The 17928-nt window shown below is 41.5% G+C and overlaps 1 protein-coding gene across 1 annotated transcript; it reads left to right on the plus strand.

The window, feature by feature from the left end:
- The first annotated feature begins 4216 nt into the window (after positions 1-4216).
- On the plus strand, positions 4217-7732 carry LOC117859677 (GCN5-related N-acetyltransferase 7, chloroplastic). The gene is made up of 5 exons (XM_034742841.2): positions 4217-4549; positions 5696-5851; positions 6293-6388; positions 6749-6869; positions 7387-7732. Exons 1-5 carry the CDS (start codon positions 4286-4288, stop codon positions 7554-7556), a joined length of 807 nt encoding a protein of 268 aa, XP_034598732.1. The 5' UTR covers positions 4217-4285; the 3' UTR covers positions 7557-7732.
- The last annotated feature ends 10196 nt before the right edge of the window (positions 7733-17928 follow it).

Consider the following 17928-nt stretch of genomic DNA (forward strand, 5'->3'; position numbering starts at 1 on the left):
CTGCGCATTTAGCCCCTTCAAGCTGCAGACACCGATTACGTTCATACAATTCACTATTTACAACACTAACATCAAGAGTACAAGCAAGGTTTATTAGAATTGAAACAAGTTATCATTTACCTCATAGCAGAATGCATACTAGCGTCCAGGGTTGTCAAAAGCCCAATCATACCTCACTTGGAGAGCATACCCGTTCTTGTAGTTGTTTTTAGGATCCACAACAATAACATCACAGTCAGGAGACCCCGATCTATTACCACCAATGACTCCAAGCACCTCTAGAAGCTAGTAAAATATAAGAACCTATCAAATTACAAACTAACTGCATCACCAAAGTCATTGTAACTTGAAATCAATGTTTAGTTTTGCACATCATAAACTATAGCCTATCAACTTCTAACACCAATCGGAATACTAGTCTAAGGGTACGATAAAATCGGAATCTAGTATCTTCAACCTAGATCTCCAAATCAAGAAATCCCCTTCCCTAGGACGATAGGGGAAAGTAGTGGCACAAAACAAAGGAGTGACCTAACCATAGATCCTCCTCCTCCCGTCGCCGCTACGATGCGCCATTCCCACCGCGGACCATTGCAGATCTGCGCATCGACACTAGCTCTAGTCTTTGCCACAACCAACAGGAGCATGGTGCCGCCAAGTCTCTTGCACTAGTGTACGTCGTGTCAAGAAATGAGAAATATCTAGCCAATGCTTGGGCCTGCAACTAGCATGTGGACCACACTTATTAGAAGCAAGATATATAAAATTTATCCTATGTAAAGAACATACATAATTCATGTCTCAGTGGTAGTGCTGTCTTAGCACAATCAAGAGGTTACAGATTTGATCCTTGCTATGGACAGTCTTGCCTTTTTATTTTTCTTCCTTTTTTCATTTTAGACTAACATAACCTACCAAAACTTCTGCCACCAACTCACCTGAAATTTACATGTGGGACCTGGTTGCAGTAATGAATTCTCATTCGATCGGTAATAGGTTCGACCAACGAGAGGAGCACATTTTTCATTTTATTTTACCGCCTTATTTATCAGCTTAAACTTACATAACCCTGATTGTTTTATGATATTTTCGTGGACCTTATATCGTCGCAAAACCACCATGTAACAACGAGTGATGATTTCTTTTTTACTACAGTGGCAACTTTTATAACGTTCCGTAACATTGTCATTAAATTTGTTCGGATGTGAAACTTTATGACGTTTTCAGTCAGAAACGTCATAGATCTATGACGAGAACATCTATGTCATAAAATTGTCATCATAGATCAACACATTTCTTGTAGTGGATGATATAGTGGCCACTGTTTATAGTAGGATTGTTTTAGCCCTATTTGTTAATGCTTTCTTATAAATATCATTACAATGTGCATACTCGCTTAACAGTTGATTACCGCTTTGTAGTGATGTATGTAGGAGTAGAAAAGTTAAAATACATGCACAATCCTTGTGTAACATGTTAGATCAATATGGTTTGCTTAGTAAGTGCTTATGCAAGTGATCCTAGATCCGTGGGATAAGTGTTCTCTCTATTTTGTCAGCTACCGCTTTAACATTACTTACTTTCTTTAGTTTACCTTCAATTCTACACTAGATATTCATATACAAAATCATTGTGCAGGATGGAAGCCCTCTAATATAGCTATCAAAGGGAGGTGAATGATCCGGAAAACTTTTTCACGCTAAAACAGATTCTGGATCGTCCACTAAAACGTGTGTTGCTCTTAGACCGTAACTCCTAAATTCATGAAACTTTGCCAGAAAACAGTCTATGAAATTATGAAGCTAACCCAACATCTCGCACGCCATCCTTGACCACTAGGACCTTAGATCCTCCCTAAACTTATTTCCGAAATCTAGTTCCTCATAAATCTAGTTCCAGTCCGTTGCCTCAACCAACACCTGCATATGAACAAACACACGCAACCGCGTACGAGCACAAGTCCACAACTTGACTCAAGATCAGTCCATGTAACACCACTCCCATGAGTGTGTTACAGACATCGCAAAAACACTACACTATACCACGAGTGTATCCAATTAACAAGCTTTCACAACATTCAATACACGCTACCATGAGCATCTCAATAAACACATTATCACACATGCACATCACCCTATGCCATTATGATAAACACTTTGCAATGCCAATTTCAATATAAATTAATTTTTCATCACACATGATCTCACATTGTTTAGTGAGCAAGATTAGTACATTAAGTAAACGATAATCCAGTTACAGGCTACGGGGAAATACTCTAAGAATAAATGCTACAACACACCCCCTCTGTACTTGCAGTCTAACATTTGGTGTCGCTAGCCAGCACCAACACCAACAATGTGTCTTTTTAATCTTCTGCGGATGGCCTTTCTTATTTAGGATTACTCGATAGGTTCGACCTTATGGAGTGTCTTTATTTTCACGCATGATAGGTTATTGGTAGTTTGAGCTACATTTAATATTTTGGGACTAGTTTCTCTTCTTTTAAAGTGGATGAAGCCGAATACCATTGTCTAAAAATATATGTCAGATAGTCCAGCAAGACCTTGCATCATGTTGGATCATCTGGTATTCATATTGGTAGCGAGTGATGCTTCAATAGCTAGTTTCTGTTGGTCCGGTAATTAGGGATAGACTCGGACCGGATACGCATAGAATTGAATTCGGATAGTATTTATCACATTTTAATTCGAATACGAATACAAATATTATCGAATACAAATACAAAATAAATAGTTCCAATTCGGATTTACATTCGGTTATTTACTCTACTTATAACATAGTCTCGAGTACCAATTTGCTTTGTCAATGCTTTTATAATTGATCAAAAATCATGTTACAATTAGTGAGTAAATTAGGAGCTCAGTACATAATAGATATCTTATTAAAAATAGCATATTTATTAATAAATAATTAAATACATAGAAATAAATATAAAAATAAGTAATTACATAAATATATAAATATCACTTAATAATAAAAATAAGTACATTAATACATTAATAAATAATATTAAAATTAATTAAATTTTATCATTATATATCACTAGTAATATTAGGTTAACCTAACTAGTCGTTTGTCATATAGATATTTTTTAATAGTTTAAATGGTGTAAATAATTATTTTATTAGCAATATTAAAATTAACATCATTTGTAATTAGTATTTAGTAATATAAATAAGTTTTAGATGGCTTCATTGGGTACTTTATTCTTCGCGGATACGTATAACATCGGACACTTCACATTTTTGTCAAAAATGAACTTGGAACTGGATAAATAAAAACGCTAAAAATTGGATCCGAATACATCCATATTAAAAATGAATACGAATACGGATATCCATATTGCAAATATCGATAATAGGATTTCAAGACATCCATGTACATCTCTACCGTTAATTATAAACCTTTACTTATGCACAGTATGCAGTGGTAGAGGCAATGGCTAGTTCTAGGTTCATGCCTACATTTACTCCTAGGCCCACCCTTTAAGGTGTTTGAATTTAAGCTCAATAGACATAAGAAACTACTATGCTATTAAAGTTCTAAAGTGATGATCTAAAACAACCAACACAATATTAAAGATTGATTTGTGCTACTAGTTTAGGTATGTAAAGAGTGATTATTATGTGTTGCTGCTTAGAAGGGGATTAAGAAGTCATTCTATCATGTCATGTTGTGTTGCCGGTGCCTTGGGCCTTATTGGTTTGCCGGCACCTTTCAAGCTCGCCAATACTTTGGCTTTTGTGGGGAGCGGTGGCTAGAAACTTGTATCGAACTTGGAAACTCTGGCCTTCGTAGCTAAATCTCTACCTTAGTGGACGAAGCAAGGTTGCAAGAAAGCCCTAGATACATTTAGAAAAAATGATGGTATAGATTTATCTTGCAAATCTTGTTGGAGTATCCAGTTCACTTCATCTCTCGCTCTTTGAAGGACGCGCCAGTTCACTGCAGATATGAAAAAGGTTGATCAAGCTAAATATGGTCATTCAACCTTAGATTGGTGGTGTGCAGCTCAAATAGCTTGTATAGTCAGCGCATCATAATCATGCGGTGATGGTAATTGTTTTTATCACCTAAGTTGAAAACAAATTGCGACTAAATTTGACTGTCGAAGCAGCTGGCAGCACAACAGGGTAAAACGGACTAGCAGGATGCAGTGTCAGTTAGCATAAGCCAAAGCCCGTCCGGCAGTTGTGGCGGAGACACCTCCGCCTCCCAAGTCCCAACCACCCGCGGTCCCGCGCCAAGAGGCCATCCCCCACGCATGGCGACGGCGTCGCGGCTGCTCGCGCCAGCGCCTCCTCCGGCCGCCCCGCCACGCTGCGTCCGGAGCAACCGCGTCGCCGTCCCTCGCCTCCGGTGCCGAGCCTCCGCCGCCGCCTCGCCCGCCGCTGGCGCCGCGCTGCTGGAGCGCGACGGCACCCCGGTGGCCGTGCGGGAGTTCGTCACGCTCGACGAGCTCCACGCCGCCGTGCGCCTCCGCATCCGCACTTTCTACGAGTATGCCGTCGAATCGGTCGGAGCCGAGGTGACTGGTCCCTTCTCATCCCTTTCCATTGCTATCTGATTGGACAACCAGACTGTTTCTTAGTTTTAGTTGTTAGTTGGGAAGGATCAGGAAACCGGACGATTCGATAGATTTAGCTAAATTTGGAGCCGCGATTTACCGGATGAATCAATATGTGTGATGTGGTGTTAGTTTGGAAAGATTTGGTAATATATTATTGTGGTTGTTGTGAATTAGTATGTGGTTCTTAAGTTTGGTTTTGCAACTGCTTCTCATGAAGTATCGGAAAAGAAATTAGACAATTGGATTTCCAGTAATGAGTAGCATTGAGTACATAGCACATAGCTTAGGCCTTGTTTGGGAGGAGGGGCTAAAATTTAGCCTTGGGCTAAACTTTAACCCTCTCAAATGTTGAGGCTAAAGTTTAGCCCTTGGGGTGTTTGGGTAAGGGGCTAAAGTTTAGCACTTATGTTGATAAAAGACCTATTTACCCATGTTGGAGGAGTGAGAGGGAGGAGAGAGAGGGGGCAAGGGGAGGAATTTTGGATAAGGGGGACCACTTTTAGCCCCTTTAGTCCATTTTAGCACCTCTTGAGGGGCTAATGGATTGTGGGGGGCTAAAATTTAGCCCCTTCATTTTAGTTTAGGTGTTTGGGAGCACTAGTGGCTAAAAGTGACTAAAATGGGGGTGCTAAAATTTAGCACCCCTCTCCCAAACACCCCCTTAGTTCACTTACTGCGATTCATGCGAATTTTCTTGTGGATCACAGTGTTGTTTCTTTTTTTTTTGCGGGTAGATCACAATGACATAAATGTATATCAGTATATGTATTATTGGGCTTAACTAACATTATTTTGAAATAGAAAGTTGAGGAAATACAGCATGTTTCTCACTAGTGGAATATTATTTCCCACTAGTCGTTTAGGGGAAAAAAAGGAACTTGCCTTGTTGAGAACAAATGCCATATTATGCAACCCATGAATCATGACAATTTTTTAAATACTTTGTTAGTGCTTACTAGTTCTTTATTCGCTTTCGATGCATTTGTTGTTTTCCTTCTTTTTTTTTGAACATTATGTTTTCCTTCTTTTCTGTGATACAGTATTGCACTATTGTATTGATCCATGATGACTTAAATTTTACTCGTTGTTGTTAAGTTCTGCTAGGATCAAAGAAAGGCCCTTGCAGACAGGGAGTTTGAAGCGTTGCAGGATAGAATTTCTGGGAAAATGATCAATTTTCGAAGAGTTTCTTGTATAAATGGGACTTTACCACTGTCCCCATCCTTAATGACAGCTGAGGAACTTTGTTCTATGTGTAAGGTATAGATTGTATTTCCTTAGTTGTTCATTTCTTTCAGCTATGTTTTTTTCCATTTCACCCCACTGTCTCATGTAAATTTGGTACAGTTTTTTTATACTTCTATGATAATCTTTTATACATTCTGCTTACACTGAAATCATGATAACAAAATAGTGTGTATACAATTCTTGGGCAATAGATTTCCAATGTAATTCAATTGTATGACCGCTTAATTTGGGTGGAAAATAACATCACAAACTGAAATGCCAATTTTTTCAGCAAAGGTTCATTACTTGTTATTTGTTCACTTAGAGCAAAATTTACCATCATGTTGCTATTTTTAACCTCTCACCTCTCTTTCCTCACATTCTGAGCACTTTTCTGTTATCAACTAAATTATTTTTAATATCATTACTTTGTGGATGCTCTTCTAAGTCCACAATTGATGTCTGTACCTGCAGTTTGTGGAGGATGGAGAAGAGAGAGTAGTAGTTGGTAGTTTGGACCTTAATCAGTGTCTTTGGCTACCAGATGAATTAACTGGAATGAGGCCTGGGGTAAGTTTGCTTCTTATTTTTTTTTCAATTCTATAGCAGAATATTTGTGGATAACATGTATTTTTTGATAGCTGTGACTGACGTTGTAGGACTTGCTTTCATCGTCTCTTGGTTATTGCAGGTGATAGAGAAAAAACGCAGTAGACCTAACTATTTTTTCGGTCGTACTTGCTTTTAATCGGCCTTCACTTTTTCTTTATAATATGATGACTTGCATAAAACATGAGTAGCTATTTGTAGTGTCTTGTCATCTGCCTAGATAAAAAATTTCCCAAGCACAACTATTTGGCAAGATGCTCAAAGTTGGTTCACTTGCTTCATTGAGGAACTAAATTATTGGTCATGATTGATTGTTAATAGGTAAACGAGGACAGCCAGACAAGAGCATATCTAAGTAATGTTTGTGTTGCCAAGGAGCTTCAAAAGAAGGGTTTAGGTTATGCATTGGTCGACAAGTCCAAGAAACTAGCTCGTGAATGGGGTCAGTTTATTACATTTAGTGTAGTTGGTCCATTTACTGTTGTCTTCTTTCTTCTTAGGGGGCGTTTGGATCCTTGAGCTAAAGTCTAGTCCATGTCACATCAAATTTTCGGAGGCTAATTAGGAGAACTAAACATGAGTTAATTGTAAAACTAATTACACATATGGAGGCTAATTTGCGAGACGAATCTATTAAGTCTAATTAATCCATGATTAGCACGTGTTTACTGTAGCATCACATTGTCAAATCATGAACCAATTAGGCTTAATAGATTCGTCTCATGAATTAGCCCCCATCTGTGGTTTTGTAATTAGTCTATGTTTAATACTCCTAGTTATTATCTAAACATTTGATGTGACAGGAACTTTAGAAGGAACTAAAGAACCAAACAGCCCCTTACTTGGTGGCCCTCAAAGACTTTACAATGATGTTGCCCTTTATCTTTAAGACTTTTGTCCTTGGTTTGCTGATTCCAACATGCTTGTAACAATTCTTGTGATTGCATAAACATTGACAGGCATAACAGATCTGTATGTCCATGTTGCCATAAACAATATAGCAGGGCAAAAGCTGTACAAAAAGAGTGGATTTGTTTATGAAGGCGAAGAACCTGCATGGAAGGCTAGGTTTCTGGGGCGGCCTCGAAGGCTGCTGCTTTGGCTTGATATGAACAAAGAGCCTTTGTGATCTTGCAATGTAAAATACATACTTGTAATTATGTCCTTGTAATAGTTTATTTTTACCATCCAATCCCAATGCTCTAAATGATTGTAGATCATCTCTCTTCTTTGACTAATTTCTTGTTCATAGCTTGTATATTGAATTCAACTCGAAAGAAATGACAAGGTTCGATGATTTTCATATTTGTCCAATTGTCTAAACAAGGTGAGGTTCTGTCGTTGTGTCAGCAATAGGCAACTCGCATGTGCAAATAGGAACAAATTTCCAACTTTCAAGAAGAGAGCTCTATCAACAATAAGCCACTCGCGTGCAAATAGAAACAAAATTGGCAATAAGAGAGCGATTATGTTACTACTCGATTTAAGTTGTTTTCTTTAGATTTGTGTTTGGATGTGTTGGAGCTTAAGTTGTTTTCTTTAGATAATGGAAGATAAAATTTCGACTTCAGACATCTTTTGAGAATACATCAGACCACAAATAATACAGAGAGACACGTGTTACAACTAAACACGTGGCCAAGACATCAGAAGATCTGGTGTAGCAAAGAACACGTAGCCAAGACATCAGAAGATCTAATGTAGCAAAGAAACGTAACAAAAGAAATAAAGAAAAAGATGAAACTCAAAATCTTCAACAAGCTACTCCAGTAATCTCCCTTAGCGGCATGTTTCGTATAGTCGCCTCCAAATGAACTTCTCCATGTGAAAGCAGAACCAAAGCATGAGCCTATAGTCGCCTCCAAATGAACTTCTCCATGTGAAAGCAGAACCAAAGCATGAGCCAAATCTAACAACAGGGAGGAGAAATAACTTCATGTGCTGATTGACGCTCCGACCACCAAACCAAGAACGCAGCAAAACCATCCACACTTCCACAGTGGGGATAAGTAAGATACTAATAGATGTTGAAGAATCCGATTTGGGTAACCACAATACCTCATATGAAGTGTACCACCACTCAAACAACCTCCAAAACGACGCCTCCACCAAGGAAATGATGATAGTCGCCACCGCTGCTGCCCACCGGGACAAAGTTTTCATCGGGAGACCTAGTGATGGGGTGGATTCGGAACACATAGATGGCGCCTCCAAGAAGGAAAATGACGCCCATAGGCATCATCGCCATGGCTTTCACCAGTGCACCCTAGCCCACCACAACACAGCCCCAAGGGTCAACGAGACACGTCCCATACCGCACCATCAACAACCACACGAGATCGAAGCACCTGAGACCGTCCCACACCACACTCGCGGCACGACGAGTTCCTGAGCCCCTCAGTTGCAAGCACGACATTTGTGACCGTAGTCACCGACCATCCTCTCCGGGAATAGGTTCATCAAACCGGTCCCCAAAGCTGGAGGGCGCCGGATCTAGGTAAGATGGATCTGGATGCTACCAGCCCGGAGGCGAAGGCCGTCGCCGCGAGATGCCGCAACCCCGATAGGAGAGGATGGGGGTGGGAACCAGCGGCATGGTCATGAATCGCCCTAGCACCACCTCCCAGCCACTAGGCGCTGGATCTGACCCCCGTGAGAGGTAGATCAGGCTAGGGGTATGATGAATTTGGCACCAAGTAGCAAAATCTAGCCAGTCGGCCGCCAGATACCGTGGCCGCGAAAAATCTCCAACGTGAGGAAAGATGACCTCGTCGTTGCCTTCTTTGCAGCCGAACGGGCTTCAGCTGGCCTGCTCGAGCGATGGCGAGGGAGAGGTGGTGGCGCTAGGATCTCCTGTCCGCCCGAGTCGCCCAGGAGGAGCGGCGCGGGCGCCCGAGAGGTTATTTTCACTTCCCTTAAGTTGTTGAACCTAGTGTCTCGGGAAAAGTCAAAGAGATAACATAACAAGATTCAAAACCTGTGGCTGAAAAGTAAATCTCTCATGTATGTACCATCCTGACAACATCAATAGTTCACTACACATCCTTTCACATTTTAGTGAAGTTTATATTTGATTTTGGAGCTGGTGTTGGGTCTCAAACTCTTGCGAGGTCAAGGCACAATCGGTTTTGAACAAACAAAGTACTTAGCCTCGGTCAATTTCTCTCTGGTGGCTGCCTCTCAACTCGAATAATGAATGTCCCTTTACAATGGGGCAGGGTTCCCCTTTTTATAGTGCTTTGAAGGTATTTTTACATTATATATTTACCCTTGCACAAAAACTACATCCTCGATATATGCTTTACATAAAGATCATTTGGGAGTCACGTTTTTCATGCCACCTAACAGCGCCGTGATTTGCGCTCTCACGTGGCTTTGTCAATCACGCTCCCCATGTTGTTCACGTCATCAACTCTCCATGATCTTATGCCAGAGACTTGCTTAGCTTCGGATTTCTCGACCGACTTGGCCTCGTCCCCGGAGCCTCCCCGGACTTCGGTCGCGTTCGCCTTCCCATCCTGCACAAAATGGCCAAACAGCTCGGTAACCCCGTATTGGAGTATCCGAGACATGGTTATTTGGTTAGCAAACAAACCGAACACCTCCTTGGCTTCGGGCCCGACTTCGGGTGCTAGAGTCCTGAGTACGTTCCTGAAGCCAGGAACCTTCCCGCGAAGCCGACCCCTTGCATAACCTCGGGACAGATTTAGATTCGAGCGACCTCAAGGGTGACCGTTTTCTTGGGCGATCCCCAACAGCTGGAAGGTAACATTTTGAGTTGAAAAAGAATATTTTGCTTAAAAGTAATTATGCCGAATCATTTTAAGGCACATTGAAAGACAAATTGTTTCAGTGGAGAGGAAACATATCTGACGATCTGCTTGAGCTCAAAGTTGCTTCTTAAATTGAAGATTTACGATTTATTTTTTTCAAAACGTTGAATGTTGTTAGCAGACTAGCATATTCATTTTTTTGTTTTGAAAAATATGGTGCCATTCTTTTTAAATTTCACTTTAATTGTACATCCATATTCATTTAACTTTAATTGTACATCTATTTTAGTTTCACTTTAATTGTACATCGGTATTTGTACTCCAGAATATAAATATCCACTTTTTTCCAAGTTGGAACTGAAATGCCTAAATACTTTTTTTAATAGGCAGGAGAGTTGCAAGTCCTTTCTCTAGAAACCAACTTCATTTCATTTCCCTAAAATTCACATGTGTTAGAAACAAAACTAATATAATGAACAAAAAAAAACCATGAATTTCATGTTGACCTATCTGGATATTTGTCCTGTAAACTCATCAAGAGGCTGTAAAAACACAAAACAAAAGCTATTACAATGTCATTTTTAAGGGACTAATACGAAAAATGAGAAACTAACAAAGTCTATAAACAACTATATGCTGTACGGTAAAACCAGCTTATCTGGATTTGCCCTCTGTCAGCAATAAACAAAAATATACAGCAGAACAGAACTGTAAACAGAGAGAGGTCTGAAGAAAATAAAAAAAGATAATTACTATATTAGAAAGGTCTATGCTCATTTTGTTTTTTTTCCATGTTTTAACGGGGAAGAGTATTGAATCAGTGTTCGATGTTTAGTGTACACCTGATCTTTCCTTAACATTTGTTGTCTAATATATTAGTCTACCCATGGCAAGTAGAATTGCTGATGCTTTGGAAAGACTTGTAAATGAGAAACAGTATACATTTGTTTTTTTAAACCTACCTTCAAAGTGCAAAAGCTCATTAGACTTGCTATGACATAAAGGAAGTCTTTATTTATTTAAATGGATACATTGAATATTTGTCCCTGTGCTATCATATAGCATGAGTACTAATATTATTTATTTAAATGGATACATTGAATATTTGATAGATTTTTCTATTAGCAATGCTGGTGCCTCATGTTGGGTTTCATTCCCAACTTGCTTGGCAGTGGGCACTAAAAAGTTTCTTTGTTGCTGTTGTCATTATTGCTTTATCTATAACATGAGGTGTAGTCGCATACTTAGTATATTGAAAGTTTCCGCACAATGGCAGGTGGATTAATTCACCCTATACACTCTGATTTCTTATATAATGCAAGCTATTCAGCTCTCCTGCATATTAAAAAAATCTCCCACACAATATGGGATCTGAGAAAAGAAGGGCAACCTTCCTTTCTTATTTTGCAAGCATGTTAATTCGAACCCAAGACCTCGGGGATGTGCCTGGCTGGCCCCTCCTACCTGTCATGAGCTGAAGTTCTCCTTGGAATTAGGGTGGATGTAGCAGGCTAGCAGCCACAGTCCATTTTTCTTTTCATCCGTAGTTCACTGAACTGAATAAGAACATTGCCTTTTTTAGCTATATGTCCTAGAAGATATTGTAATTTAATCTTTTTTTGAAACATATTGTAATTTAATCTCTCCCTGCAACATGGTAGCTATCACTCTTGTTGTTTCAATTTAATATGCTCGTGAGGCTGAAATATAATCTAAATAACTTCTGCAGTACATCACTTATTAATTTTTTTTATCTCAGGAGCAATATATGATGTCCTACTTGCAAATTTTTGCAGTGTTTACATTGATGAATATCAATATTAGACTATTTCTGGGTGGTGCAACAAAAATTTTGTGGATTGTACCAATAGTTAAGTATACAGAATTAGCTACTGCAAGATGACAGGTGATAATAATATTAGTTTTTCTTGAATTTCTATGGAATTAGTTTTTACAGTTCCAAGTTAAAACATGTAGAACTTAACTCTTGATATCTTCATATGTTTTCCGACCATCGGAAAGATATTCTGGTTTTTTAGTTCTTTTCCTCTCACAGAAATTTCAGTTCCAGGGTATGACCCCTGCCAGAGGCCTTACTGATTTCAGCATCCTCAATCCGAATTCTCAGAGTTCTTACTGTCTTCCACTTATCTGTAGTGATTCTACTGGAGTTATGTTCACTAGATCCAGTTAAAGGCTTCATAAATTTTGTTTGAAGGTGTAAATCTAGTAACAAACTGTCAGTTCTACTTCGTATCCCTAGCCTGTTTGCAACATAATGCATTTCTTATTCTCAGAAACTTTTTAACTCTGGTGGGCTCAAGTTGATGGTCCATGATCCAAAGCAGGACCCATAATGATTATTTAGCAGTGCCATTTAACGCTTGCCTTAGTGCTCGGAGATCAACCATAATTCGGTCCCAATCCTATTTACTAGCAACAAGGACCATACGTACTCATTCATTAGGGTGAGCCCAAAGCTAGCATATGATGCCTAAATCCCTTCTTTACTTCGTAATAAATCCTGTGGCATTCAAAGTTTATACCCCGGCACCACATACTTTCTGCATCAACGTCCTTGCCATGAGCGATTCATCTTCAGTGGCTACAGACGAAGTTTGGAGCATTTCATTGCGGACATGGATCGTCTGCACTCTGCAGTGATGCAGGAGGCATTGGAAGCCACCGACAATGTGTGACTGGTGAGGGAGTAGGCCCACATGTCAGCCACTTTCCAATGACAGAGTTTGTCTCCTTCAGTGAGCCTCTAGTTGCATGTTTCTGGTAACCTTAGTTTTCTTGCCTCCACTCTGTGTGTTCCTGACTGTCATATAGATTTTCAGTAGTAAGAAATACCTAATATTCAACTTACAGGTGTACTTGCCATGCTCAACCATGTTTTTACTGTGTTTTTACTGCTTGTTTGACTCATTTGGATCATGATGATGAAGTCATGCGAAACCTGACACGCCATCAAAGCCCTCACCTGCCTGGTTGCCTTGCTTTGTGGAACATCTGGCCGCCAAAAGCCGTGTTATGTGGATATTCTGCTGTGCTGTACTGTCACCCAAGTCTACAACTGCAGATCTGGAAGAGCTGATCCAGGAACCAAGTTGGCTTCACTGAGGTGCCTGATACATTCAGGAATTTGTTCTTTTTTTGTTCTATGTTATCCATTTGTCATTGAATGATAGAAGCACTAGCTGTTACTTTCCGCAAGAAGGGAAACATATTTCTAACTCTTTTTTCACTCGCTGTTACTGTACTAGTATTTTGTTTGGATAAATTCTCACTAGACAGACAGTAATTTTCTCAGCTGGAAGGATATGTCACTCACAGGTAAGTGAAGCCAAGTGGCCAACAACAAGGTTGAAGATTCTGGAACGTGCAGGCAGCAAACAAGTCCTCGGGAAGCGCTGCTCCGTCCAGCAGCGGAGTAACTAGGGTGCAGTACAGGACGCCGTACCCCCGAGTTCATGAGAGAACAGTGGTGGCACATGGATGCATGTTCGCATGCGCCCCGGCCCTGCCCTGATATCTTGGTGTCCGTTGCTTATTCAGATTTGCAAGTACGACCTCTTGGGTTTTTTACCTATAGTGTTCCAGAGAAGCATCTGGGTTCAGGACATGGATTTTGTCTTATGTTTTTTTATTAGTGCATTGATTAGAAGGATTTTGTTACATGATGTCACTGTTGCCAACCATGATCTTCCTTACTAGTAGTTCTTTGTTGCAAACAGAGGATCCCTGCCTTTTTGAATCGATCCATACAGTGGACATTTGCTACTCAAAGGAATTTGTGACATGAGCTTACACATGGAATTCCCCAAGAAAACTTTCCTATGCTTCTTTTCTTTAATTAAATTTTTTTTGCTACTTATGCTTGTAAAATGCTACCTAGTTCAATCAAAGGGTCCCCTCTTTTTCCTCCAAATAAAATCCCTTTGCTCCTGAGAGAGACCCTGATTCCCATGCCTTTGAACCTTGGAGAGAGCAGCATCCTGCATCCCCATCACGCCATTACTTCCGAACAGCATTGTCTGCCTAGGACGACACTGGCACAACCACACACCAACCAAACTACTACAGCTTTGCAAGAAGACCGGATATCCATCAGATCCGGTTGACCGACCGTGACCACTCTAACGCACCGTGACGCAGAGGTCAAATAACGATCCTGTACGCTGCCGGCCGAGCTTAACTGCTGCCATCTGGTCCAGTCCCCCTAAGCTACTAGCTATGGATCGCAAGCTCTCATGCATCTGCGACCACAAGAATGTTATAGACCATCATGAGCCCCCGGCCGGGTTATTCATTCGACAATCGACACGCCCAACACGAGGACGGACAGCACCACGACGGCGCGGCCGTCGCCCCGGCCGCGGGCGCGAACCGCGGCGAGTGACGTCGTCGAGCTCCTGGGGCTGGGCGTCCGGGGATGCTAGCTCCTCTGCGGCCAGCAGCAGCGCGCGGCTAGCCGTCGCGATCGCCGGGGCACGGGCTCCGAGGGGAAATGATGGCACGTCGTGCTCGTCGTCACCACGCATGCATGGTCCAGGGGTCCAGGGCTCCGGCCGGCCGTCCTCTGCGTTTACATGGATGCCAATGCCATGGCCCTTTCTTTCTTTCTTAATTTCTTTCTCAGGGGCGACGTCAGGTTGCGGCACATGCGTGACGATGATGGGAGGAGCCTGAAAACCACGTCAGGCGTGGCTTTCAGATGGAGGTGGACTGGTGTCAGGGAATGCATGGCGCTTGCCTTGGTGTGGGCAACGTCTGTAGGCAGGCATAGGGCCGGGTAAAATGGGAAATGGTGAAACTGATGCTGTAACAATTGACCTTGAAAATCAGCGGAAGGAACAATTGATCCTGCAACACCCGTACGGCAAACGTACGTGGATCAAAATTCGTCTTGCCAATCATTCAAGCCGCTAGTTGTGACTTGTGACTGAACGTCGTCGCTGTCGCCTCGCGTTGGACGTGGCGTTAAACCGCATCAATAACCGACAACTTACCACCAAACAAAGCACAGGCCTACATACTGTTCCAGTACTTATAGTGTTTACCAGATAGTCCGATGATATAGTTCACAGTGTGTATGTACCTCCTCATGATGCTGGAGACAAGTAGCAAGATGCTGGAATTTGATCATAACACATCGTAGACACGACAAGCAAGAAAAAAAAATTGAAATGAGTATAGCATTGCTTGGCCCTTCCTCGGATCCGTCTGCACAATTCTCACCCTTTTCCAAGGATTCAGAGAATTCCTAGCTCCAGTCGCATCACATTCAGCAGGCACAGGAGTAGAGTCTGTGTGCACCCTGCAAAGCCGTTATCTGTATCTGCAGACAGGTTACAGACACAGGAAGGAACAAGAAGATGATGGCTCACCAATCCTACTGCAGGTCTGCAGCGCTAGCTGCTACGAGAGTGTGGGTGGTGGAGTGACATAAATGGTGCAGACAAATGGAGCACTCGAAGGCCGGTTTCGCTGATGCTGCAAAAGGGAGACGTCTGGGTCTGTGAGGAGCCAATGTGCACCAGAGTCAGTTAACATTTAACAAGGAATAGAGTTTCTAATTGGGTCGTCTGTACGATTTACATGATAATATGCAATGCTTAAGTTTGTTTACGTTGAAGAAAAAGCTAACAGATTCAAAAAACTCATAAAATATTCATGTGGATTCGGATGAAGGAAAACATTTTATACGAAAATTGTAGCACTTGATGAGACCTCCATGAAAAAATTCCATTTGAACTCGTATTACCACAAAATACTTGTCCAATGTTTCGGGAAAAGGGTCCAAAAGGAAAATCTCCATTTCTCTTATCTTTTTTGCATCCAAAAAGCTGATCTGCCCTTTTTTTCTCTGTAACTGTCAGTTCTAACCATAAATTGATTGTGATAGTGATTATCAATTCTTCACCTGATTATGAGAATCCCGATTTCTAAAGAAGTGATGCCGGTTAGTAAACCAAAGGTGGAAATGCTCTAGAACCGACACTTGTTGTATTTGTATCCTGGTCAACACTTAACATCTGGTTGAAACAATACCAAGGGAATAAGTTGGATGCTGTGCCATCTATTCTATAGACCACCATACACATGTGCTGATTCATCATCACATTCCGCGAATGGTCTTCGCACTTTTCTATTACCAAATCCTTGTTTGCCACTAATAAGCCCCAATCTGTAGAAGCAGGATAAGAACAACAGCAAGCAGACAGAGGTGACAAGCCTCTCTCCATGTTTCAAGGAGGGCCAGCAAGCATGAGACTGAACTTGGGGAAACTAAACAAAAGCTACTTGGCCATTGCTACCTTGGATAACACCAAGGTTACCTTTTTGAAATCAGAAGCAGGCATGTGCATACTCACTGAGAGCAAAGCATGCATGGATGCAGATGCAGTCAGATGCAACCTACCACTCCAAAGTCCAAGTGGACATGGCTTAGAGGCATGACCAATATCTTTTGCATTTGGACCCAAAACTAGGGGTATGGAAAGAACCTAGTAGCGCTGGCCAAGGTCCTCTTTACATCTCGATCATCTGGGGTGACATGCCTTTTTCAAGAGAGATCTGAGGTTAATAGCATGTGCTGAATTTTTCTGGACAAGAGATTTCATCAGGTACCCATCAATACCTCATCGATATCTCGTGTAACGATAATCGGTTGTAACTCCTAACCACGCATTAGGCTGTCACATAACTCTCTAACAGCATTCCACGCACTATGAATAGTTCATTATTTAGTTCGTTGCTCAAATAGCATTGGGCCGATTGCTTAGCCATTATTCTTGGCCTTCACTGATGAAACGAGTTATATAAAACTACAAAACATCGATCTAAATTAACAACGGTTTAAACGAAAAGGCAATCTTAGCCTTTTAGAATAGATGGCATGTGATGCAGTGCAGAGTTAATAACAAAGGTAGGAGCAGGCACTTCAACATACCCTAAGATTCCCAGGAGCCCAAAACCAAAAAAAGGAGCAATTTGACTGACTGATCCTGCCAAGTTGCACCCAAATTTTGGGAAGCAATGGGAGAGGCCGGCAGGCACGCATGGGTCCCTGTGACTGACGGACTGCCCTTCAGATCTCTATCTCTAATAATTCTTGAAAGGAGCGATGCGTGGCTTTGCCTGGGCAGGAGGAGCCCATCCATGTGTCCGCATGCCACGGGCACCTGAATAGCAGCATGTGGTTTCCAGGGGACAGAAGCATGGTACAAACAAACAGTACTCGCCAGCCAGCGCCCTCATTGACAAATGTGTAGCTCTCAGTGGTTCAAGGGGCCACCGTCCAGTGCTTCCGGCACTTGGATTTTGATGCTAATATGGTTGGGATCCTGTGCTACTATAGCATGAGGAGCAGAGGAAGTTGCCACTCCCTCTCATAACTATATTAATGCAATGTAATGTTTATGGAGCATTGCACCATTGCTTGTGATTGAAAAGAACCATTTAGTTGATTTGCTTTGGGTGTTGTTGTTATGATCTTTTCTTTGACAAAATAATTGTGAAACTCCAATAGCACTCGGGAAATCTTTGATATCATGTATTGTATGAAGCTGCTCTATGCCAATTGCCAAAGACTGCCATCTGCTGCTTTGCTACACCACTGCAACATCATCAAGTCGGCACAATGAAGACCAGGATCATCTCTTCTTTGACAGCTGTAATTTTGCAACTTCACGACCCACGCGTCGGTCGGAACCCTAATCG

This window comes from Setaria viridis, chromosome 6, assembly GCF_005286985.2.
Source record: "Setaria viridis chromosome 6, Setaria_viridis_v4.0, whole genome shotgun sequence".
Lineage (NCBI taxonomy): Eukaryota > Viridiplantae > Streptophyta > Magnoliopsida > Poales > Poaceae > Setaria > Setaria viridis.